This window comes from Ambystoma mexicanum, chromosome 2p (genome assembly GCF_040938575.1).
Source record: "Ambystoma mexicanum isolate Mex_15411 chromosome 2p, UKY_AmexF1_1, whole genome shotgun sequence".
NCBI classification, from domain to species: domain Eukaryota; kingdom Metazoa; phylum Chordata; class Amphibia; order Caudata; family Ambystomatidae; genus Ambystoma; species Ambystoma mexicanum.
In genome coordinates, this window is record NC_090923.1 from 470,674,065 (window position 1) to 470,698,413 (window position 24,349).

The 24,349-nt window shown below is 44.9% G+C and overlaps 1 protein-coding gene across 2 annotated transcripts in view; it reads right to left on the reverse strand.

Annotated features, from left to right (window-relative positions):
* Positions 1 to 11,478: 11,478 nt before the first annotated feature.
* Positions 11,479 to 24,349, reverse strand: part of EIF4E3 (eukaryotic translation initiation factor 4E family member 3) — a 235,668-nt gene continuing 222,797 nt past the window's right edge. For both annotated transcript variants that reach the window (XM_069643843.1, XM_069643844.1), the window contains one exon: positions 11,479 to 13,777. In XM_069643843.1, the coding sequence (XP_069499944.1) occupies positions 13,731 to 13,777 (47 nt within the window). In that variant the 3' untranslated portion in view covers positions 11,479 to 13,730. The remainder of the gene's footprint in view (positions 13,778 to 24,349) is intronic.

The following is a 24,349-nucleotide window of genomic DNA, read 5'->3' on the forward strand; positions in this document are numbered from 1 at the left end:
CTGGGCCGTAGCCGCCTGCACCACCAAACTCTCCGGAGTGGGGTGCATGGTCAAGTAGCAGGGGTCACTACTGGCTGGGCGGTATTTTCACGGCTAAGACTTGCCTACTGCCGGGAGACTCTCCGGAGCAGTCCAAGCCGCTGCCACCCTTCTTTGGAAAGCCATATGGAATGGCAGTACCGGGTCAGTGGGTTGACCTTGATCGAGGATATCCGTAAGGTCATCCTGCACAAAATCAACTGGGGGCACCGACCACCCCAAGTAGTCTGTGACCCTCGACATAAGGCGCCGGTACGATGACTCAGCATGGGTGCCAGGCTCAGGCCTACAGAACTCCACCTCCGGAGAGGTGTCCAGACCACTAGCGTCATGCAGTGACTGACGCAAGTCCTCAATCTGGCAACGACCAGAAAGAATCTCATCCGGCACCGTGTCTGGAACCAACCCATCTTCAGAACCCTCCTCCACCTCGGAAATATACTCCATAGGCTGGAAAGGGGGCAAAGAATACAGGAGAAAGACATGTTTTGCCTTGGCCAGAGCCTTTCTAGGGGGTTCCCCCGTGCCATGGGGTACCTCCGACACCACAGCCTCGAAAGACGTTGAGGGCATCGAGTGAAACGGAGCCGACGTCGAGTGAATCGGCATCGAGCGCGGCACCGACAGCATCAATGGCTTTGACACAGGCCTCGAGGGTGGAGCCCCGAGCATGTCCTTCGACAGCCTGGGCGCCGATGGCGTTGAAAACTTCCTCGAAGGTGGAGCCTCGAGAGAGTCCGTCGACGACCCCCGCACCACCGGCGTCGACTTCTTCTTTGAAGACTTCACAGTTGCACACGGGCTCGACCGCGTCGAGGACCGGGACCTGGAACCGGCATGACTAGAACGATTCCCCTTGTCCGAGCGGGACCTCTCCCATGAATCGTGCCGACCACCCGAGCCCGAAGCTTGATAAGCTGGGCTGGGGTCACCCTAACAATTGGAGGGCTTAAGTTAAAGTATAATTTTTTCAACTTCAAGGATGGATATTTTAGAGAATTTGAAGCAAGTAGGTGGTGAGTTGGGTGTGGAAGGTGGCTCAGAGTTAGACTGTGTGAGGATGGTAGGGGGAGTGTTGGGTGGCAGTGAGCTAATGGGCGTGTTTAAGGATGCTTCCTTTTGGGCTATTTTGAGTTGGAGGGTGGTTATTTTATTAGTAAGTGCATGTTGGATACTGGAGCACCAGCTTTTGTCTTTTGTGCAAGTGTCTGGCGTCGAGATATGGGTTTCTATCTCTTTAAGAATGGTGAATAACTTCTTCATGCTAGAGTTAGCTTAGGCGATTCGGGTGTTGCAAGATTCTTTTTTGGCCAGGCAGATTTCTTTTTTGTAGAGGGTTGAAATCTTGATGAGTTTGTTTTTGTTGGCTTCTGAGGGTAGTAGTCGCCAGGTGGCCTCACAAGTTATTTTATTTTGTCTTAGCTCTTTGAGGTGAACCATTTGTTCAGGTGAGTTTTAGGTTTGCTGGGTCTCAGTTTGAGCGAGGCAATTGTATCTAGTGATGTTAACACGATTTGGTTGTACTCATCGACCAGAGTACCTGGGTCGGTATGGTCTGGAAGGGAGTTAAGAGTGGGGAGGATGGCTGGGATGAGCCTATTAGTGGTGATGTTTTTTTGCTTCTAGTTACGGCAGGTGGGGTGGAGGGGATCTTGTTGGGGAGAGGTCTGGTGGTGGAAAGTGCAAAGGACACGATGGAGTGGTCTGACCAAGTTAAAGGGGAGATGGAGGTGATATTAGCATGACAATTGTAGTCAGCTACCCAGTCTAATATTCTTCCTTTATTGTGGATGGGTGAAGAGACTTTTTGGAATAGGCCAACTTCGGTTATGATCACTGTATCCCAGGTTGAAGTTGCCAAGGAGTAGAACTTGGGATGAATTTTTGAGGTTATTAGAGGAGTATGGAGATGTCCTCCTCGAATGATCCGATAGGACTAGGTGGTCGATAGATCAGGTGTAAAGTTAGAGTTTGGGAGTTGGCCAGTGGTAGTTGGACTGCGAGGGTTTCACAGGATTTGAAATTTTGGGAGGGGACGAGTCTCATGGCGAGGCTGGATTTGAAAATGATGGTGATACCGCCTCCTCAGGACTCATGTCTATCTTGCCTGAGAATGGTGTAGCCATCAGGCACAGCTAGCATGAGAATGGGTCCTGCTGCAGCATGTAGCCATGTTTCGTTTAAGGCGAGAAAGTCGAGGCTATCAGCTAAGATCAGATCTGCAATTTCTGTGGCATGTGCTACTAGGGACCTGGTGTTTAAGAAGGTTCCCTTAAGCAGTGGTATATGTGGGTCTTTATTTGCAGTCTGGTGTATGGGGTCAGAGGTCTTGGGTTGAGGCGCTGTGCTCTTCACCATTGGGGGGGGGGGAGTGATTATTATGGGGGTTGGAGTTGGTGGCATATTGATTCGGGTAGTGGTTAAGAATAGCATTAGAGCTGGGTGAGAGTCTGACCAGGGGTTCAAATAGTTTGTCCAACCTTGATCTAAGTCTGGAGTTCCTGGTGTTGGTGTTGCAGGTATAGGAGATGGCTTGGCTTTGTGTAGAAAGGTTCGGCTGAGTGGCAAGCCTGGTGATAGCTGCGGTCATAGTTAGGCAGGTCGGGCTCAGAGGTGTGCGAGTGTAGTGACTAGCAGGGCCCATTAAGGTATAGGTAGTAATTTGTATGCCTAGGGCAAAAAGGAGGACTGCGGAAGGCATGCTAGGAAGATAATCTAGGTGACAGTGGAGGCGATGACGCGGGCAAGTTGATGGAGCTGGATAGGTATAAGCAAGGTAGCCTCGGCTAGGTAACACAATAGAACATGTTGATTGGGATATCTCAGGGCTGGTAGCACAGTGGGGCTGAATCTGTTTGTCACAGGACTAGATGTCAAATAATAGCATGTAATGTATAAGTAAAATACATAGAAGGCTGGGCAGGGCTAATGTAAAACAAATAGTCAAGACTAGGCATAGTAGTCAGGGATTAACAAGCGATTATGTGGGGTTTGGGATTGGACTAGGTGGCATGTGATCACTGGACAGGTACAGAGATATATAGTCTTATTCATATATATGTGTTCTAGGCTGAGTAGGCAAGGTGAGGGCTAATCAGGCATAGGAGCACTACAAATCAGTGGAGTAGTGCCAAGGGCAGTCAATTACGTACAAATGATTTACCAAGTGAGCATATCTATGGTGTAAATATACATTAGTCATTTGCTTGTTATTAGCGATTGTCCGTACTCACTTATGAGTCGTGCATAATGAGTCCATTGACACTTGGAATTCTTTCGTGAGAAGCGTTGTATAGTAAGAGAGGGTTCAGTTCAAGGAGCGCTCTAGTCCGTGCGCCCTGGTGCGAACAGGGGCAAACGGGGCTTGGCCGTATAGTGGCCTTGTGCGTGGCCGCCGGCTTTCCGCGTGCCAGCGGATGTTTACGTTTAAATCAAAATAAACACGCTGCCTAGAAACGCCAATGAAGCTCAGCCTCGTCCTCAGGCCGCATTGCGCCCGACATTTTGGATGCTAATTTAAGTCGGCAGTGTTCTTCGTAAACATGGCTCTCCACAATTTTCGCTAGATATGGTAGGTTTGATATGGGTCGGTAGTTAGTAGGGTCACTTGTGTTTCCCTTATCTTTTAGGAGTGATTTGATATACACCGATTTGAATATTTTTGGCATTTCTTCCGTGTTTAGGGATACATTGATAAGTAGAGAAAAAAGTAGAGCGCTGGTGTTTTGTAGGCGAGTAGCTTTTTGTAGATATCCATTGGCCATCAGTCGATGAGACCCAGTAATGTTGGTCTCTTAATAGTTTAAGATTTGCTTTTGAGTTTGAACCAATTGAGAGTTGTGCTGGTTGTGGTGCCGACTTCTGGGACAGTGTGGTTTGTGGTCTTGCGGGCTGCGTCGATGGCCTGTTGTATTGCTTCTAGCGGGTCGTGATGTAATCTAGGGACCCCTTTTCGCATTTGAAGTTTTCTTTTACTGCAAAAAAGCCCATTTGTGGATGGCCCATTGCCGTGAAAACGTGTTTGTGTGGCTTGCTGTTCGTGTTCTTGGTCCAACCACCCAGATTAAACTGTTTGCAACACAGTTTTGCACTCCCAGAATGTGCTGTGACTCAATTGGTGATCCTCTGGCTTATGCACCAATGCCAAATCTGTTGTGCAAGAATAGAAGACCTTAGAGTGTGATACGCTCCTCTTGTGTTTTTGCAAGCACATAGGGCCTCTTGATTGCAAGCAGCTGCAGTATGTTTTTGTTCTGTAACATTTGTAGATCTGTCGGCTTGCCTTGAAAATTTAGCAATGGACACCCCCAACCTACTACAATGCATTTGTAGCAAAGGTTCCTTGCACTGGCAGGCAAAGGTTTTCCCCTTTAACACATTTGTTTCTGTCCAACACTGCAGTGAGTTTAGCACTTTTTGTGGAACTATCACTAGTTCGCCCCAGACGCCTGTGTCCAGTGGCATGTATGCAACTGTTTTATTAGGCACACATTAAGATAATCAGAGGGGGTGGTGAAGACACAATGCCATCATGCCCGATAGTTTCATGAGCTTTTGTACCTTTATTGAGCTACTGGCTTGGTAACAAGGAAGTTCACTGCAGCCCATATCCTCCATTCTAGTCATTAACCAGATCCAACCAGCTATTGCCTGCGGTGGTGCTCATTGTCAATGTTGATACAATAAGCAAGAAAAGACCATGGACCACTGGGCATTAGCCCATGCCTCCTTCCCACCACCCCCTACATTCATTTCCATGGTAGTTTACCCCTAGAAATTCCCACAGAAATCTACTGCGGTAACTGTGATGCGGCCTTGTGTTAACAGTAATTCTATCCAGTAATAATTCCCATTGTAATGAACAAGTTACTTTCTTACCTGGTAACGTTCTTTCGATGGGATGGTCCGACGACGTATTCCATATCTATGACAGGTAATCACCACAGCTGTGCTGCTTCGGAAACTTTTTTCGGTGTCTGCGTCCTGCGTCGATGATGTCGATGCGCCGTCGTCGAGGACCTCCTCCGACGTCGTCCGATGTGATAAGTAGGACGCACGACGCCCGTAGCCTCAGTTGTAGTTTTTTCCCCCAGAACGTGTGACATTAGTCTACTGCCAGTCAGACACAAAGTCTCGCGGAACGTAAGCTGCAATCGCAAAAGAAATTCTGCAGCAGGGAAGGTAGGGAGGGAGCGATATGGAATACGTCGTCGGACCATCCCATCGAAAGAACGTTACCAGGTAAAAAAGTAACTTGTTCTTCGAGGGGATTGGGTCCTCTGACCTATTCCATATCTATGACAGACTCCCAAAGCAGTACCAGAGCAAGGAGGAGGGAAAGAATTTAGAATCAAAATTTAGAATTGCCAATCAAATAGAGCAAAGGACCGCCTTGCCAAAGGCCAGATCTTGTCCTCGGATGGAATCGAGGGAATAGTGACGTACAAATGTATGTACTGAAGCCCAGGTGGCTGCATCACAGATGTTGCGAATAGGAACACCCCTCTGCAGGGCAGTAGATGCAGCCATAGCCCTGGTAGAATGGGCCCGCAAGCCAGCCGGTGGGTACTTACCCGCCAAGCAGTAACACTCCGAGATGGCCAAAATAATCCAGCGAGACAAAATCTGTTTCGTCACAGCTTGTCCCAAACGCTTTCCAGCGTAACCAATAAAGAGTTGATCGTCCACTCTGACTCGGGACATGCGTGAAACATAAAAGCTTAAAGCTCTCCTAGGATCAAGCCTATGGAGCCTCTCCTCTTCCTTACCAGGATGTGGAGGAGGATAGAACGCCGGAAGAACAACCTTCTGGCTCAAATGAAATTCCGAAACCACCTTCGGAAGAAAAGAAGGACGAACTCTAAGGACAACCCGGTCCCTGTGAAATACAGTAAAGGGTGGCTTAACTGAAAGTGCCTGTAACTCACTCACTCACTCTGCGAGCGGAAGTAAACGCAACTAAAAACAGTTTTCAGAATTAACAGCCTCAAAGGGCAAGAATGTAAAGGCTCAAACGGAGCACCCATAAGAAACTTAAGAACAAGGTTTAAATCCCAACCGGGCACCAGGAAAGGTGACGGAGGGAACACATTAGTGAGCCCTTTCAGAAACTGTGAAATTAAAGAGATTTTAAAGTAGGAACACTCTTCAGACGAGCGCTTAAAGATGGACAGTGCCATCAGGTAACCTTTAATGGTACCCACTTGCAAGCCCCTGTGGGCCAAAGAAAGTAAAAAAGGACAGAACCATGGGGATGTCACATGCAAAAGGATCCACATTCTGAACTCTGCACCAGTCGCAGAACTTACGCCAACGGTACAGAGACTTTGTTGCTGGCCGTCGGGCCGAGGGCAACACCTCCATCACGTCTTCAGGGAGGTCCCAATCCTTATACCTCAACCTTTCAGAAGCCAAGCGTGAAGGTTGAGGGATCTGACCTCTGGATGGAGCACCTGACCCCCCCCCCCTCCCATGAGAGCAGATCGTCTCGGTAGGGAAGACGATGTGGAGGACAGATGAACAAGTCGAGAAGGTCCGGGTAGCACGTCCTCCGAGCCCACGCCGGAGCAATGAGGATCATCCGGGAACCGAACTTCCGTAACCTCCGCAGCATTTGCGGGATGACGGGGACTGGAGGAAACGCGTACAGCAGTGGGAATGACCACTCCACCACGAACGCGTCTCCTAAGGCTCCTTTTGGAGGAAATTCCCACGAGCAGAACCTCTCGCACTTCCGATTGACACTGGAGTCGAAGAGATCCACTTGAGGGGTCCCCCAAAGGGCGAAGATCTCCAGGAGAATCTTCTGAGCCAACTCCCACTCGTGAGAGATCGTGCTCTGCCTGCTCAGAGCGTCCGCCGTCACGTTTTCGTCTCCGGCCAGATGAACTGCCGAGATCGAAACTTCCTGCTTGATGGCCCAGAACTCGAGCTGCATCGCCTCCCTGCACAGAGGAAGTGACCCTGCCCCCCCCTCTTTTTGTTGAGGTAGTGCATGGCCACTGTGTTGTTCATCAGGATCAGGACATTCTTTCCTCGCACAGTCGGCAGAAAAGCCTTCAGGGCTAGCCTGACGGCCCTCAGCTCCAACAGATTGATATGGAGTCTGGACTCCGACGGAGACCAACGACCGCTGACTGTCAGCTCGTTGGCATGAGCATCCCCCATGAGGGATGCATCCGTCACGATCGTCGCCTCTGGCCAGGGAAGCCAAAACAGAGCCCCCTTCATCAAGTTGCCTTCGACGGCCCACCACAGAAGGTCCTGGGCGACCGAGGGCGGCACCTGAACCGGGTCCGACATCCTGCCGGAGGACTGCAACCATTGCATCTTGAGTGCCCACTGCAAAGATCTCATCCGCAGGCGAGCCTCTGGCACCAGAAGAATGAAGGATGCCATGAGGCCGAGCAACCTCAAGAACTCGAACGCTGGGAGTGTCTGGGCATGCCAAAGCTTGTGAACCATCTGCTGAATGTGAAGAGCCCTCACCTGGGGAGGAAAACACTGCCCCAGGGAAGTGTTGAGCACTGCTCCGATGTACTGGAGCCGCTGTGTTGGCGTCAAATGGGACTTCTTTAAATTGAGGGAGAAGCCCAGCCTGTGAAGGGAGTGGCAGGTGACGGACAGATGATCCAGGACTTGCTCGGGAGAGCTCCCCCTGATCAACTAATCGTCCAGGTAGGGGTAGACGTGAAACCCCCCTGCCTGAGATGCGCTGCCACCACCACCATTAGCTTGGTGAAAACCCTCGGGCGGAGGTCAATCCGAACGGCAGGACCCGAAACTGAAAGAGCGAGTCGCCAACCGCGAACCTCAGGTACTTCTTGTGCTTGGGATGGATCGGCACATGGAAGTAAGCATCCTTGAGGTCGAGAGACACCAACCAGTCCTGAAGCTGAAGGGCCTGGAGGATTTGAGAGAGAGTAACCATCTTGAACTTGTCCTTCCTGAGGAGTTTGTTCAAACCGCGCAAGTTCATGATGGGTCTCAATCCCCCCCGTCTTTCTTCGAAATCAAAAAATAAGGGGGATACCATCCCTTGTTCCTCTCCGCTACAGGCACCAGTTCTATGGCGCCTTTCTCCAGCAGGGCTTGAATTTCCTGCGCAAGGAGCGGATCCGGACTCTTCAAAGAGAGGTTCCCTGGTGGATTGTCGTGAGGCCTCTGCCGAAAGGGAAGACAGTAGCCGTGGGTTATGATCTCCAGAACCCACACAGCTGAAGTAATGGCACGCCACTCTACAAGATGCTGCGCCAGCCTTCCCCACAACCGGCGAACCATGGGACATGGCCTCATGACAGAGTGGTAGCGGCTGCGGCATTAACTGAGGGCAAAGAGGCAACTGCCCGAGCGGCCTTGGCACCACGGGTACTCTGTCGTCCACCTCTGGTACCCCTGTGTTGGCCTCTTTGACTGCTAGCTCCTCTCGCTTTACTGAAGGACGAGTAATAGCGAAAGGATCCACCCCTCCATTGCTGTCCCCTAGGACGAAAAGGCGGAGGTTGGCGAACTGCAGCGCCCAACGACTTCGCTGCAGCTTTGGAGGTCTGCAACCTCTCAAGGCTCTCGTCAGCCTTGCTGCCAAAAAGGTGTTCACCGTCAAAGGGCATGTTGAGGAGCCAGGACTGCACATCAGGAGCAAACCCAGACTTCCACAACCACGCAAACCTGCGTATCACGATGCTCGCCGCCATGGACCTGCTGACGCATTCAGCCATGTCCAAACCCGACTGAACAGACTCACACATGGCATCCTTACCATCCTGGACCATAGCAAGGAAACCATCCCGTTCGTCCCCTTTGCAAATATGTTCAGCCGCTAACGCAACACAGCTCCACAGAGTGTGTGTGAAACGAGACAAGGCACATATGGAGTTGGCCGCCTGAAGCGCCATACCCCCCCGAAGAAAACACTTTCTTCGCCCAGCCATCAAAACGTTTGTCGTCCCTATCAGGAGGGATGGTAGGGTACGACGCCTGCTTTGCCGGGGCCGTGGCCACCTGCACCACCAAACTCTCCGGAGTGGGGTGCCTGGTCAAGTAGCAGGGGTCGCTACTGGCTGGACGGTATTTTCGCAACAAGGACCTGCCCACCGCCGGGAGACTCTCTGGAGCAGTCCAAGCCGCCGCCACCCTTCTCTGTAGAGCCATATGAAACGGCAGTACCGGGTCAGTTGGGGGACCAACATCAAGGATGTCCATGAGATCATCCTGCACAAACTCTCCTGGGGGAGCAGACCATCCCAAGTACTCGGAGACCCTAGCCATAAGGCGCCGGTACGAGGAATCGGCATGAGAGCTAGGCTCAGGCCTACAAAACTCCACCTCCGGAGAGGTGTCCAGTCCACTGGCATCATGCAGCGAATGCCTCAAATCGTCAAATTGGCTATGGCCCGAGACCATCTCATCTGGAACCTGACTAGGAACCAGGCCATCAGAATCCTCATCCACCTCCGAAATATATTCCAGGTGGTGAAAAGAAGGCACCCGAGAGTGCTTGCTCTTAACCAGAGCCTTTCTAGGGGGTTCCCCCGTGCCACGGGGTACCTCCGACACCCCGGCCCCAAAAGGCGTCGAGTGAATCGGCGCCGGCGTCGAGTAAATCAGCGTCGACGTCAGATGCAGCGCCGCCAGCATCGACGGCGTCGACACAGTCCTCGAAGCCGGAGCTCCGAGCGTGTCCTGACCTGAGCGTCGACGGCTTCGACGACTTCCTCGGAGCCTCGAGAAAGCCTGTCGACGCCCTCGACGCCTCAGGCGTCGATGTCTTCCTCGAAGAGATCACAGGTGTACACGGTCTCGATCGCGTCGAGGACCAGGACCTGGAAAGGGTACGTCGAGAACGAGTCCCCTTGTCCGAACGGGACCTCTCCCGTGACTCGTGCCGACCCCTCTTGCGAGTGGTGTCTCTCAACCTCTCACGGCCGACCCCACTCAGGGGCGCGGACGGCTTAGTACCATGCGACTCGAGAATCGCCAGCATTTTCTTCCCGAAGGAAGCCCATTCCTCCGGCGTCGCACGGCTGGTGGGGTAAGCGACATGCTGGGCAGAGTCCTCAGAAGAGGACCTGGAAGACCACCGCTGTTGGCGCTTCCGAGAATGCCTCGAAGAGGCCGAGGAGTGGCGAGACCGACTCCTAGAAGGATACCCACGAGACTTCCGACGACGCGGAGAGTCACCTCTCGAATCATCCGTCGAAAGCCCCGCAGACTTTGACTTCCGGGGCTTGGACACCCGACCTACCGACAACTCCTTCTTACGTTCCCGCAAGGCTTTGGACGTGAGCGACTGGCAGTCGATACAGTCATCCGTGTCGTGGGCCTCCCCGAGGCACCAGAGGCAGGCGTTGTGCGAGTCCGTCACCGACATCTTGGACCCACACTCCCCGCACTTCTTGAAGCCCGGACGCGGGGTCGAAGACTAAGTAGAAGACATCTTCTTACGAAGGATTTTCTCACAAAAACGAACAGGTTTGAAGAACCGAGAAGAACAGAACTCCAAAGAGTCGAGGCATAACCGAGATTCACGAAGCAACACGTTCGCGGAAAAAACAGAACTGACGCTACGGGCGTCATGCGTCCTACTTATCACATCGGATGACGTCGGAGGAGGTCCTCGACGACGGGGCATCGGCGTAGGACGCAGAAAAAAGTTTAGAAGCAGCACAGCTGTGGTGATTACCTGTCGTAGATATGGAATACGTCGGAGGACCCAATCCCCTCGAAACTTCATTTTCTGATACTATGATAATGAAGTCTCCCTATTCCGACTGCCACAGTCCATGTGCAAACTTCCTCCTTTCCAAGTCCCCTCCATCCCCCACCCTGTAAATCCTCACCAACACTGTCGTATTAACCCCTTGCACTCACTGGTTTCTGAACAGGTCCCAAATTTGTGGGATAACCCGTGTTAAGATTAAAAGTGGATCGATAGTGATTACTGGAGGATATATGTTCAATAGTATGGAGGCAGGGGGTCGTGGTGCAGCAGTACGAATCCAAAATAATCTTGATAGCTGGGTTCAGGATTTTACATTGTCAACCGAAACAGCACCTACATTTTTCATTTTATAGGAGGTTGTTACATTTAAAAATACTGACTTGGGTAATGAAAACTAAGATACCTATATGTAATTTACTCTATCGTTTACACTATGTACACAGATATTACTATATGACCATATTATGTAGATTTAACAGACATGCCTTTGGATTTAAACTCAAAAATAATTAAAGCAGTGTTAACAAATAGCGGTTTACTGGTTATATATGGAAATGTTTTTGACTATAATCAAATGGAACATTGTACTCCGATTGCCACATTAAATCCCGTACTGTGCCGACTGCCATTCAGGCCTTGTTTTGAGCAATGTGTTAAAATGTAAACATTAGAAGTGTTACATTTATGTCAGAATGTCAAAAACGAAATGCACCACGGAGTACATCATATATAGCATTTATTTAAATAAGACAGTCAAAATTAACACCTTTCTAAACTAAGTTTACTCTTCGTAACACAAGGCACAAATCTGATAAAGTTAAAAGTCAACCATATTCCTTTGTAACATTACAGAAAACATTAAGTATGCTTGCATAAAATAATCAAGGTTTGAATCTGTGATCGTTGATAAGTAAAACGATCATCAGATAAGGCGAACTGATCCAGACATTTAGTGCATTTTCACAAAAGCAGACCCCAAAGGTATGGTCTGAAACACTTGCACCTCAGTAATGGATGGCTCTACTTGATAACAGGTTGTTTCAGAAATATCAACACAAACTTTAGCTTTTAATAGGGCCCTGAGTATTACTGAAGCAAATCATTCTTCACACCAAACTTGTTTTCATGATAGTGAAAAGCACACTTATGTAATGTATACATATAGTTGAAAGTATATCGAAGAATATAACCTAACACTATTGATAAATTGACATGATGTTCAGTTGATGTAGATGCTTGCCTTCTTGCTACAAATGTGAGGAAATCAGTGCAAGATCAATAATTCCAAATGAAAGCCCCAGCAGCCCCGTTTTGGCATAGGATTTGGGGGTTTAAGAAAAGCATCTGAATGGTTATCCATTACACAGCCCATGTAGACCAGGGCTCAACGAATGAAAACTATTCAGCCAGGTGCAAACATCAATTTCTATTCCGCAGCATCCTTGTAGAGGCAGCTAAACAAATAACTCTTTGGTACTATAATAAAACCTATGATAAATTCAGAAATTAAAGGACAAAACGCACTCAAAGTTAAACATTGTACACGTTCACAGTTCTACTGCAAAATATACCCCGGAGCACTTCTGAAATCAGCAGTGCTGCCCACATATGGATGGATCCTAAAATCTATAATCTTGGGATACATAAACACAAACCTGCAAAAGGCCATGATGGAGTATTTAGCAGTGCAGTTTTCTTGCTCGCACAGATTTGGAATAGCACAAGAAAGAGAATCATTAGTCGTGGAAACTGAGCTACAGCCCTGATGGTCCAGTCACCCGAAACACTACATTTCCCACAAATCTCATCCAAACTAAGTGTCATTGTGCCTTTTGTGTATTATTTCACAAACAGGCCATTGAATAACATTTGCGCCGAAATCACGACCTATTCTCGACTATCACTTCCTTCTTGACAATTATTTTTTAAAAAAGTTAATATCTGAATTGCCAAATTTAAATGTGTACAAGCCTTGCACCAATTATGTGTACAGCAGCTGTGAGATTTTAGAAATGTACAGGGCTTTTGCTTTTTCACCAGCACATTGTCGTGGATGTTTTGAATAGTTCTGCTGCTTGGGCTAGAAATACACATTGCTAAGGGTGATTTGAGAATCTAACGCTTCAAACACAAGGGGTTCAACTAAAGGTAAAGAGGGTTATCTTAAACATGAAACGGAATTAAAGTGTGTGTGCGCGCGTTTCAATCAAAACTCCAAAAGAAAATATGTATAAGGAGAAAACATTCCAATACAGTGGGCAAACTAAACAACTATTCTTCCAGATCAAAGACACTGCTATGAAGGCAGCATTCATAATGGGACGGACCTACACCATTTGCAAGTCTAAAAATGGAAATGGTCATTTACAAGATTTGTTTTACGTTATTATCCATCAGTATTTTACAGTATGTATGCTATTGTCAGTGCAATACATGATGAAAAAAATCAGAAATAAATGCAGTGCATTCCTTTTCCTTCTCGCGGGACCAATGCAGTGATACAAAGTATCTTACCATGATAGGAATGTTCCAAAAATGTAAAAATGTGTTTAACCAAACCATTATTCCTATATGTACAGCAAGTTTATAAAAAAAAGCAGCATTTCATGTTTGTGCATATTTGCATTCAGCTTTAAAGACAGTACAAATTACAATAGCTGGAAGGCTTAACCCAAAAGAAAAAAAAAAAGATTATATACAAATCAACTAAAAGACATTGTGGCACAAATAATTGTCCAGATCATACAAAAAAGGGGACATTTTATAAGTCTAAAAAACGTAGTTTTTAGAAATATAGATACAATATTCTTGACTTTGAGTACTAATTGCCCAATATTCATTCAGAAGGTACTAAAAAAATATCTAAAAATGACAAGCATAATGCGCCAGCCAAACGTCCATTAAACAAGCCTTCTGTGGCAAATTCAATCTAAAAGGTGGCAAAGCAAAGTGTATTCCGTGGAAAGTGCAGTTAATGTCTTGAACGTCCACCTTCAAATGCATGATGTTCTTCATGGGCTGTAAATAGAAACAAATCCTTAAGCACATTATTTTGACCTTTTGCAATAATAAACAAAACAATCAAATGTTAAAATAAATATCTTGGATGCAAAAAAAATATTCACTCGTACAACAACTACACTACGTATGGACAAACAATTCAGATTGAAAGAAGGAAACGTTACTGTCGATTACAATTCTGTATTAATGGGCATCGTCATTCAATTAATTAAACTGAAGAGGTACGCCTGGCAGCAGGCTCCCAGGACAATTTCGAAACCAATTTAATAAAGTAGATATTATGCGCATCTGTCCCCTTGAAAGCTTCTTCCATTAAAGTGCAGTTCTACTGCTTGTACACAAAGAATTGTCTGCGTCCCTTAAAAGCAAAGTAGATCATGATAGGCAGCTAGATACAAAAAACAGAACACCATAAAAAAGTGTCTTTGTGGTGGGTCGATTGTGCTTCACATAATCTGGACTTTTTGCTCAAGATATATGCAGTATGTAACCCCTCAAACCATATAATTTATGGGGGAAAAGAAATATGCATTTCAACCAATGTAAAGTCTAGACCATCAATGGTCAATTGCACTCAGAACTTTGGAAAGCCGAGTTACGTGCCAGATGAAGTGGCATGGAACTACTATGGCAGAGACAGACGGATGGGAAATGAGACCAGTCTGCAAAAGGCCAGTGGAGGGATGCGGGTTGCAGTTTATTTTGATGTGTAGGTCCTACTCCTTTCTTCCCCCGACTAACCAAGTCTCCTCCAAGATCTCCTATCACCTTATACTACATATAGAACCCTCCTCCCCCCCAGAGACTACCACCACAGGCCTGGTGCAACACTGGCATGTCCTATACAACACAAACTTTGATATTACTACTTGATAGGAGTATCTACAAAATCAAGGAATAGACATTTCCCCAAACACCGCCATAATGGGCCTTTCCATAACCTGGCAACTCCTGGAAAATGGTGCAAATACCCATTCAAAGGATGCCAGTGCCTCACAAATGTATTGCCTATACAATAGCGTCTAAGGTATAGTGTCAAATTAGCTCTTACAGCAGGATTCTACTACCCTAGACCTAGCTTACAGAGTAGCCTAGTCATTCACAAAATAGGGATCTTATCCACACAAATGCTACATTTTCATGGAACTGCAAGCTTCTTTGTGTTGCATGTGTGTATATTTCTATACACTGGTCAGGGTAGACTAAAGGCGCTCTTACAGGCAGCATTCTACAACCCTAGTGCCAGTCTAGAGTAGCCCAGGCATTCACAACCTTGCTTGTTGCACATCCCCAGTTTAAATTTCTCAGCTGGTTGAGCATGAGAACTAGGTGAGAGCAATGTAACATTGCTTTTGCAGTGACAATGGGCATACACGGCAGCTGCCCAGTTTAGGAGCGAATGTGGAATACTTCCGTCTTCTCTTACATTTTCCTCAGACTCCTTAGGATATGCCTCTGCTTTTTGCACATTCTATAAACTCAGCCTGTGGGGATAGCTCAGTCTAATATTTTCTCTATTGAGGGCCATGTATCACCGCCATTACTAAGCTAACTGCCATTGGAAAAGGGGTGGGAGAAGGTATATAAAATAGTCTATCAACCACCGGGGCAACTGTGTACAGTTGAGGGCTCTGCTGTATTTTACATGCAGAACACCTGCACGCTAAATAATGTTCAGTCACATGTTATGTCATACAGCATTTGTATAGCGCCTACTGCCATTGGTATGGCAGGTTACATGTACAGTTGTCAGATACGTCAAAGATGCATGCAACGCATGTCCTCTTGCGTGGACCATCGGTTTATTGCAATATAAATGTTTTATATTGGATGCAGTGTTTCAGAGTGGAATGTTTCACTATCCAATATGAAACATTAATACTGCGATGACCCAATGGTTCATATCTGACAATGGACACAAGTTACTGCATGTTATTTAGAGTGCATGTGTTCTGTATGTGAAGTATAGCAGAGCCCTCCACAGTTGCGCTGGGGGTCGATACACCATTTTATAACACTCATTTCCCCCCATTTTGCACTGTAAACCATAGACTACAACTGCGTTCCACTGTCACAATCAGAGTTATCTTGGCGTCTTGGTCTGAACATACTGCATTGCATGGTTTTTATGTTACGCACTAGACATGTCTGCTAGTAACGGAAGAGTCTCCTAATAACTATTCACATGCAATTTAAAGCTCTTGTATTTTCATGTTTGCACAGACTACTTTTTTCCCACTCCATAGTACTTCGAGGCCCAAAAGATGCCAATAGCGCTATACAAAAATCAGTTTACTTACCATAAAACCCAGGCTGGTTAATTGTACTAGCATGGCAGACATAGGTAACAGCCAGAGCAAAGTGAGCGACATTATTACATGAATCAAAGCCCTTAACAGCCAGCATAGACGCAATCAAAACCTTTATCGCCAGTTGCACATCAGGCTAAGAACCAGGTTGCTCAGGGGCTATTTGTGAAAGAAGAAAATAGGTTTGCCCTCAAACAGTATTAAAATGGCATCTGCAAATTGAGGGCAGGAGTCCCGTTGGAGCCTACACTTACATGCCTGGTCAGCCAAGGTGTATGGGCAGAGCGGATGAGGGAATGGTGCCAGACCAGGCAAGTCCTTCTGTAATTCTTGTTTGATTTGCAGAGGTGGTATAGGGGGCAGTGAATGCTTTGGCAGGTGGGTTGCACAGGGACCAAACCTTCAGCTTGCTCCGAGCACTGGCTATGTCCGGTTCAGCTAACGTTTGTGCAACCCGATTGGTTGCACGTGTCCACCCATGTGCTAATGGCTATAATAAGCTTTCAAAAAATTCCCTTACTCTCAACATTGTACTCCACACTGTAAGCTACACTATCAGTACAGAGCCAGTGTAACCCTCACGAGACTCTCGCAAAAGACATCTTAAATGCCATCCACTAATTAACAAATAAATGCACGTCTGTGCTTTCTACTAGGGACTTCAACTTTAAGCATATACTTGGATTTTCATGACAAAGGAAACTGGGCCATGTGCAGTAAAAACCAAATGTCAAGCACCTGTGAAAAACAAGCATACATACACATACATTTATTTTAGTATTTGTAGAGCGCACTACAGCCCACAGGCAACGAGGCGCTATAAGGACATTTTAAGAAGGCTTGCTTGTGGGTTACAATAAGCAGCCCAAGAAGGTATGCTTAATTACATTCACTTAGAAACATTTGCTTGGTTACAGATGATACACAATGAGCGTTACAGTTGATTACTCATACTCTTCTCTAGATAGCAGATGGCAAGACAGATATATATATATATACACAGTAAAAAAAAAAAAACCTTTGTTACAGGGACGTTATGGTTCCAAGTAAAACTGAAAAAACCCTTAAATTCGCAAGTTATGGTAAACTAAGCTACCATAACTCGCACCACCACTGTGCACTGCTAAGACTAACACCCAGGACATCAAAGATGACATCACAAATGTCATTGATGACATCACTGATGACATCACATATCTGCTCCCTCTTTTTTCCTTTACTGACCTATCTAGGCCAGTAACAGTTAGGAACTAAACATTCAAAAAGTACAATATTTGTAGACTTATACTTCAAATATGTTCTCGCAGTAATTCACTTGGGGTTCACTCACAGCATATGAAACATATGCATAGCGGAAAACACAGACTTGGAAAACAGCAATGCTTTGTATGTATGAAGATGATCAGTAAGGTTATCAACTTTTTTTTATAGTTCTGCTGTTTTTTTATTACTGTACTTTCCCTGCATGTACTCATTTTTGTATGCATTGTATTCACACTACTTTCCTTAGGGTCCAGTCACATTATGCGATACTTTTACATAGGGGAGTAGTAGCTTTGAAGCAGAGCAATCATTTCTGTGCATGAAGATAATCAGTTAGGTTATGAAGATTGTCTGGTAATACTGCTTTTTTTTTTTTACTTCATTTTCCTTGTATAGGCTCATATTTCAATGTGTTGTCTGTTTCTGTTTGCAATAATGCAATTATATAGAAACTGGGTTTTATTAGCTACTTATTAAATATTTCAGAGAACACAAAACTCTAATAAGAAAGCATTTATCATTTCACTATTCAACATGGCAAGATTATTAACATTGCACCTCCATCATGTATGCTCCACACAATTCCTATGTTTCTACATAAGTATCTTAGTATACTAAAGAACTTATAGAATGCCATTTGTATCACTGCATTGCTTAATGCACTACGTACCTCATATTTATTCTAAGGACCATTGACACTTCATCAACATTACAATGAGAACCCCTTGTACAGACTTTTCATGAAAAGTAAATGCACATGTGATGTCATCAATGACATTTGTGATGTAATCTTTGATGTCCTGGGTGTTAGTCTTAGCAGTGCACAGTGGTGGCGCGAGTTATGGTAGCTTACCTTACTGGAGATTTTTTTTTGGTTTTACTTGGAACCATAACGTCCCTGCAACAAAGTTGTTTTCACTGAATTTCATAGGTTTTTAGTAGCGCAACTTAACCATAACCTCCCTTTACCAAAGTTTTTTTTTTACTGAATATAGATATACATAGTGTGAATTTGATAGGCGTTTTCTAGGATTCCCTTACTTTATATACTTGTAACATAGAATATACTGAACCCACTGGTATTGATTTATGTCATCTGCGGACAGACGCAGACAACATCAAAACTACCCAAAAACTCAGGGGGTATCTTAGATTGTTGTATCATGCCATATAAACACTGAACAAGTTCAAAAAGCAGCACATGAACACATTATATGTAATAATAAATAAGAAGTGGAACCTATATATGTAAGACATCAACCGTCCATTTAAATAGCATATGTACTAGAATGGAATATACCAAAACAAAAAAAGATATGCCTCCAACATAATTACCTCACAGAAACTGCACAGCACGCAGCAACAGCAGCAGACCTACACAACAGTAACAACAAAACTTACTAGAAACTAGAAAGTAAACTTCATTTTTCCCATATATTTCAAAACTGTCTGTATTAGGTACACTGAAAGTAATATATATATATATATATATATATATATATATATATATATATATATATATATATATATATATATATATATATATATATATATATATTTTTTTTTTTTTACACAGAAACGTCCAGTACTTTGGAATGGCTTGAAGAAAATTTCCCACGTGATGAAATTGGTGAAGACAGTGATACTAATGGTAGACACTTATGTATAAAAGCCAATTAATAACCATTACTTTATGTGTACTTAACACATTTTTTTTTAACAGACCATACAAACAGTGAATATAATCTAGCAAAAGAGACATTAGAAAATGCTCTGCAGCGAAAGGAACAAAAAATGGATATGCTAATGAAAAATGTAAATCTTTTAAAACATTTTGTGGAGGTCCACATACAAGAAAACATTAAATATTGTCCCACATGTCCCTGTTCCCCCTCTCCATGTCCCAGTCAACTATCCCCAAACCCTCACCACCAAGAAAAACGTGATGACTTCCATCCCTTCATCCTCTCCCATCCATCCTCTCCAAACCCCCAATTTCCCTGTATTTGTGTCAGTTTCTGCTTCCCCCTCTTTCATAAATTTTATATTTGTATATAATAATAAAATATTATGTGTGTTTCTTTATTCCACTGGGTCTTATTTTTAAAAAAAAGGCAGTTAAGGTATCTGCGGACAGCACGGGTGTCCAGAATGTCTGTAATCGACCAAAATGGAGGTGTCCTAAGAACACTATGCCTGTCCGTACTGTCCGCAATCAAAATGGAACTGTTCTTAGAACACATTTGATGTCCAGGATGTCCGTAATAAACCAAAATGGAGGTGACCCAATCACAATACCTGTTGGTACTGTTTGTAATTAAAATGGGAGTGTCCACACGGTCCGTAGAACATCTACGCACATGCGCACCACACCCATAGGTCCTATGAACATCGCGCCTGTCCGTCTCAAGTGTGTCACACTTTTAATTAGATTAAGGACCTGATCACTGTCCGTAGAAAACCTGCACGCATTCGCACAACAGTCCCTGCACATTTGGTGTCCTGCGGACAGCCGTCCCATTCGCGAGCGTGTCTGCGACAACATCATGTGACCGCACCCATGCTGAGCATGTGTCCTTATTTGCTGACACTGTCCGGGTCCCCGAACATTTTAAAAGTACTTTTATGGACACTCCAAAGTATTTTACAGTAAAAGTTCACCATTGCACATGTCCCAGACAATGTCCCTGGCGATCTACATACCTTTTGGAACTTTGAGCCTTTTTTTGGTGTTCGATGTGTCCGCGGACATCCTGTGTCTGCGAAGTGCGCACCAGCACCCCTATAAAAGGCCACACCCTAGAATTGCTCCTCATTGTGCTTCTGGCTACCTGACAGAGCATTTCTTCTACTTGCATTCACTGCATTGCTGCTGAATTTTGACTGCTGTCCTCCAGATGGCGACCATGGCTGCTTCAGCTTCATCACCACCCCCACCTTCTCCACCTCCACCACCTCCCCAAAGCCCTGCAGAGGGGAACAGGCGTGAGAATGCAGAGGAGACGGATGAAGAGGATGAGGTAGTGGAAGCCCCTACTACCAGCACTTGCCATGAGTCTTGGCTGTGGCGGTTATTTTCCACTCTTGGAGTGCCACAAGCTTAAGCGAATAAGGTCACCTGCAATCAGTGCCACATGGTGCTGAGTCGTGGAAGGCCTGGTTCGTATAGCTTTGGTACGACATCAATGAAGCGACACCTAAGGTCGTTCCACGGTGGGGTTATTCGCAAGGTTGTACCTTGCGAGAGTTCCTCTACAGCAACCTCCGTTTCCGCTCCCGTCACCAGAGAGACTCCTGTGGGACAGCGCATCCCTCCAGCTGCCTCACAGGCCATTCATGCTGTTGACCCTTACCCTTCGAGGGTCACAATATTGTGTATGTACTGCGACGCAGTACTCTGAAGCGGGGAGAATCTTCGGAGTGCTTTCGAGACTGCGGTCAAGGAGCATGAGAAGGTCTGCTACCTACCTAAATAAGGTCCACCCTACACATCTTCCTCTCTCCACCTGCCCTTTCTTATCCCCATGGTTGGTGTTCATTCCTTACCCTCCCTTTCCTTGCGTGTCGTGTTTAAAAAAAACAAAAAAATATCAAACAAAAACCAAAAAAAGGCTCTTTTCAGTGGCGCCTTTCAGTTTAAAAATAGAAGTGACAAATAAATAGTGCAGGGCCCGGTGCATTTTTTTTAGAATTCCGCGGACAATCCACGGACATTTATTTTTTTGGGGTGCTGCCCTATCAGAACCATTGCACTTTTCTATGGGAAGAAGTCATGGCTCTGAAAAGAGCCTTTTGGTGGTGTTTTTGTGTTTCAAAAACTTCCAATGATTAACACCTACTGCAAAATGTATTAATGTAATTACAAAAAAGGTTGCAATGCATTTTGTATATTTCGCAGAAAAATCTGACTGCCAGCATAAGTAAGATGTACTCCATCTCTGCGAAAAATGTATGCGCTACAAAACATAATATTTTCATAGTGGAAAGAGGACATGCCAACATCTCACAAACAGCCTTATTGACATTGCGCCTCGCTTTCTCCATTTGTGGAGCAAATGAAGAAGAAGAAAGCAGCCACATTTGTCTCTGCGCAATACAAGAAAAAATTACTTGGGAATTTGGGAACATGTCCATGACCTTACCAAGTCCTTTTTTCATTACAAATTCCAAAGACATTCCAGACACATGTCCTAAACTGTTCCCTCCACAATGAATAATAATTATATCTGGATGACGCTGTGTCACCAAAGTAGCACAGAGAGATACCAAAATTAAGCCACTTCATTCCACGCACTCCATGCCAGTGCACTTCCATATGAGGGAATCCAAGATGTGCAGCCACTCCACAGCGTTCTGCATGCACCTCCAACCAATGTATCCATGAGTCTCCCAAAATCCAGGTAATCTGTTTTCTGAAACACACAGCCATAGCGATCTGTTCTTCTCTCAGGAATAAGACTTTCTGACAAACTCTCCTTACTCAACACACCCAGTAAACCTTATTGACCAATCCCTTGCTCTGCTCATTGGCATGCCTCTCAACCCCAAAAAACGCATATGTAATACGCAGTGTCCGCGGACAACCGCCATGTCCACGGACATATCGAAAAATCTGAGCGTGATGAATTTAAAATTTAAATAATGTACCCCATTTCCCCTTTGAGGTTGGCTCTGAAAATACTTTTTTTTGTTCTCTTTACAGATACTAGAGACACCTTTTATTTTGTAGTTTTTTTTCCTATTTTACTCCTAAAATCTTCATATAAGCTTCTCCAAAGCAACCCTTATGTTCCAAAACAGCATGGCATTTCCCATAAAAGATAAAGAAATGTCATTTTCTTTAAAATAAACAGCATTACCAGAATCAATGTTCTCATTATTACAAAAGAACATACCAGCTCTAAGCATTAAAGCAAACATGCATCGGTTGATTGCACACCTAGCAATGTTTTGCTGAGGACAAAAAAACAGAACTATTGTCCCATATTGCCCTATGTACTAAACCAGAAAAAATAACTGGCATTTCATTACTGCTTGAACTAAGTGTTCCAAATCTGCCAACAAAGTAGGGCCATTGACATAGCCCAAATGCAAAGCACCACAGTGCAAAACTACCATATGGGGACTGTTCATCCTGCCCATATCTTCACAAACTTGTACAATTCCCTGCACATTGAAATCAGGAACAGTGCTACACACCACCTCCACTCCTTTAACATCAAAATTGTTTGCCACATTCCTGCATTTAGCATACTGCTCCAAACCATGCACAACCATACCTTCAACCACCAACACCCTGACTTTCTCCACCTCTGCCATCTTCACTACACAGCCTCATTCAACACAAATCCACACCTCAACACCTGATTGGCTAATCCCTACAGTCCCCTTTCCATGCTGGATTTGCTGAAAAACCCTGGATGTGGCACGCTCTGTCCGTGGACAGCCGCACCGTCCATGGAGCATGTAACTCTTAGACATCCCTTCTACCCTTTCCACTTCACTCTCTGTGCCATTCCCTCATTGGATACAGCGAAGAAGTAACAAGCATTCACCAATCACATCCAAGAACTCTACATCTAACTCCATCATCATAGTTCATCACTTCAAATGTACTATTGATCACTTGGAGTACAAGTCTCATGTCACTGGAAAGCACCTACTACAGAAACTACTGTACAAGTCTCCAATATTTCTACTTGCAGCTTCACACATATCCACATGCATGAATACAAACTCCAGGTATGCATATTTTCTGCACAGTACATGTACAACTCTTATAAATGCATATAAACAGGGTAACTGCCACTTAACCTGCACTTACTGTTATTTTTCCCCATCTGCTATAATCAACTATCATTTCCAAACCTGTCTGCTATCTAAATTCTTTTTTTACACACAGCTATCTAAAAAAAGTGTAATTTAATATTAAAATGAGGGAGAAATAACAGTATAATTGTAGAAAAACACTTAGTAGTGTATTATAAAATTACACACAGCCAGGATGAGTTGATGCATCTTTATACACTCGCACAGATACACTATCGTTAGAAAAGCTCCCAGCTGAAATAACACCACTGCCTCTACATCACATCCTTCTGCTTTATTTCCCACACCTTCACAAAAGCATACATTCCATGCTTTTCTATACAGTTCCTGCCATTTACCCTATAAAAATAGCAAAATAAGTATATGATTATTTCTTCTATCTCCTAACATCCAATTACACAGCCTTAAGAAACCAAGTGAGTTTCATACGCTTAGTATTATACTCATTTGCAAAGCATGTTCAACTAACAGATTCTAAGTAAAATATACAGGCTGCACATAGGTAAAGGAAACTGGATGCACACACTATGTTCAGTTATCAAAAAACACTAAGACTACAAAAACATAAAAATCAACGATTAAATTAATAACAGTGCTATAAACACACAAAATTACTAACTTCTAGCTTTTACAATTGCAGTGAAGACCACTCTCCTGAAAAGCAGCAGCATCTGAAGTACAAACAACTCAGAAGAAACCTACTCTTTCCATTCAAAAAAGTAAGTACAATACTACCATAATGTTCTAACTGTTACTCAAACACACTGTGGGGCTGATTCATGGAATTTGTGCGCTGAAAAACAGTGATTTATGCACCATGCTGCCAACAAATCCCCATTTGTTAAACAGGGATTCGCGGGCAGAATGGAAGACAAATCACTGTTTTTTCGGCGCACAAATTCCCTGAATCAGCACCTAGAATGTTAGCATTGCAGAACAAAGAACTATTCTATACCATTAGATTTAGTATAAGAGCTTCTCTTCACCACTAGTTTACTTTGTATTGTCATCCGAACCCCAGTATAGTAACACACAAATACAAGTACACTTGTTGTAGCTGGCCATTGCACAATCACACACCTCCACATACATCCTTACCATCATACTCACACTCATGCACATAGCACACATACATTGCACAACAGCCCAACCCACACGTTCTTTTATT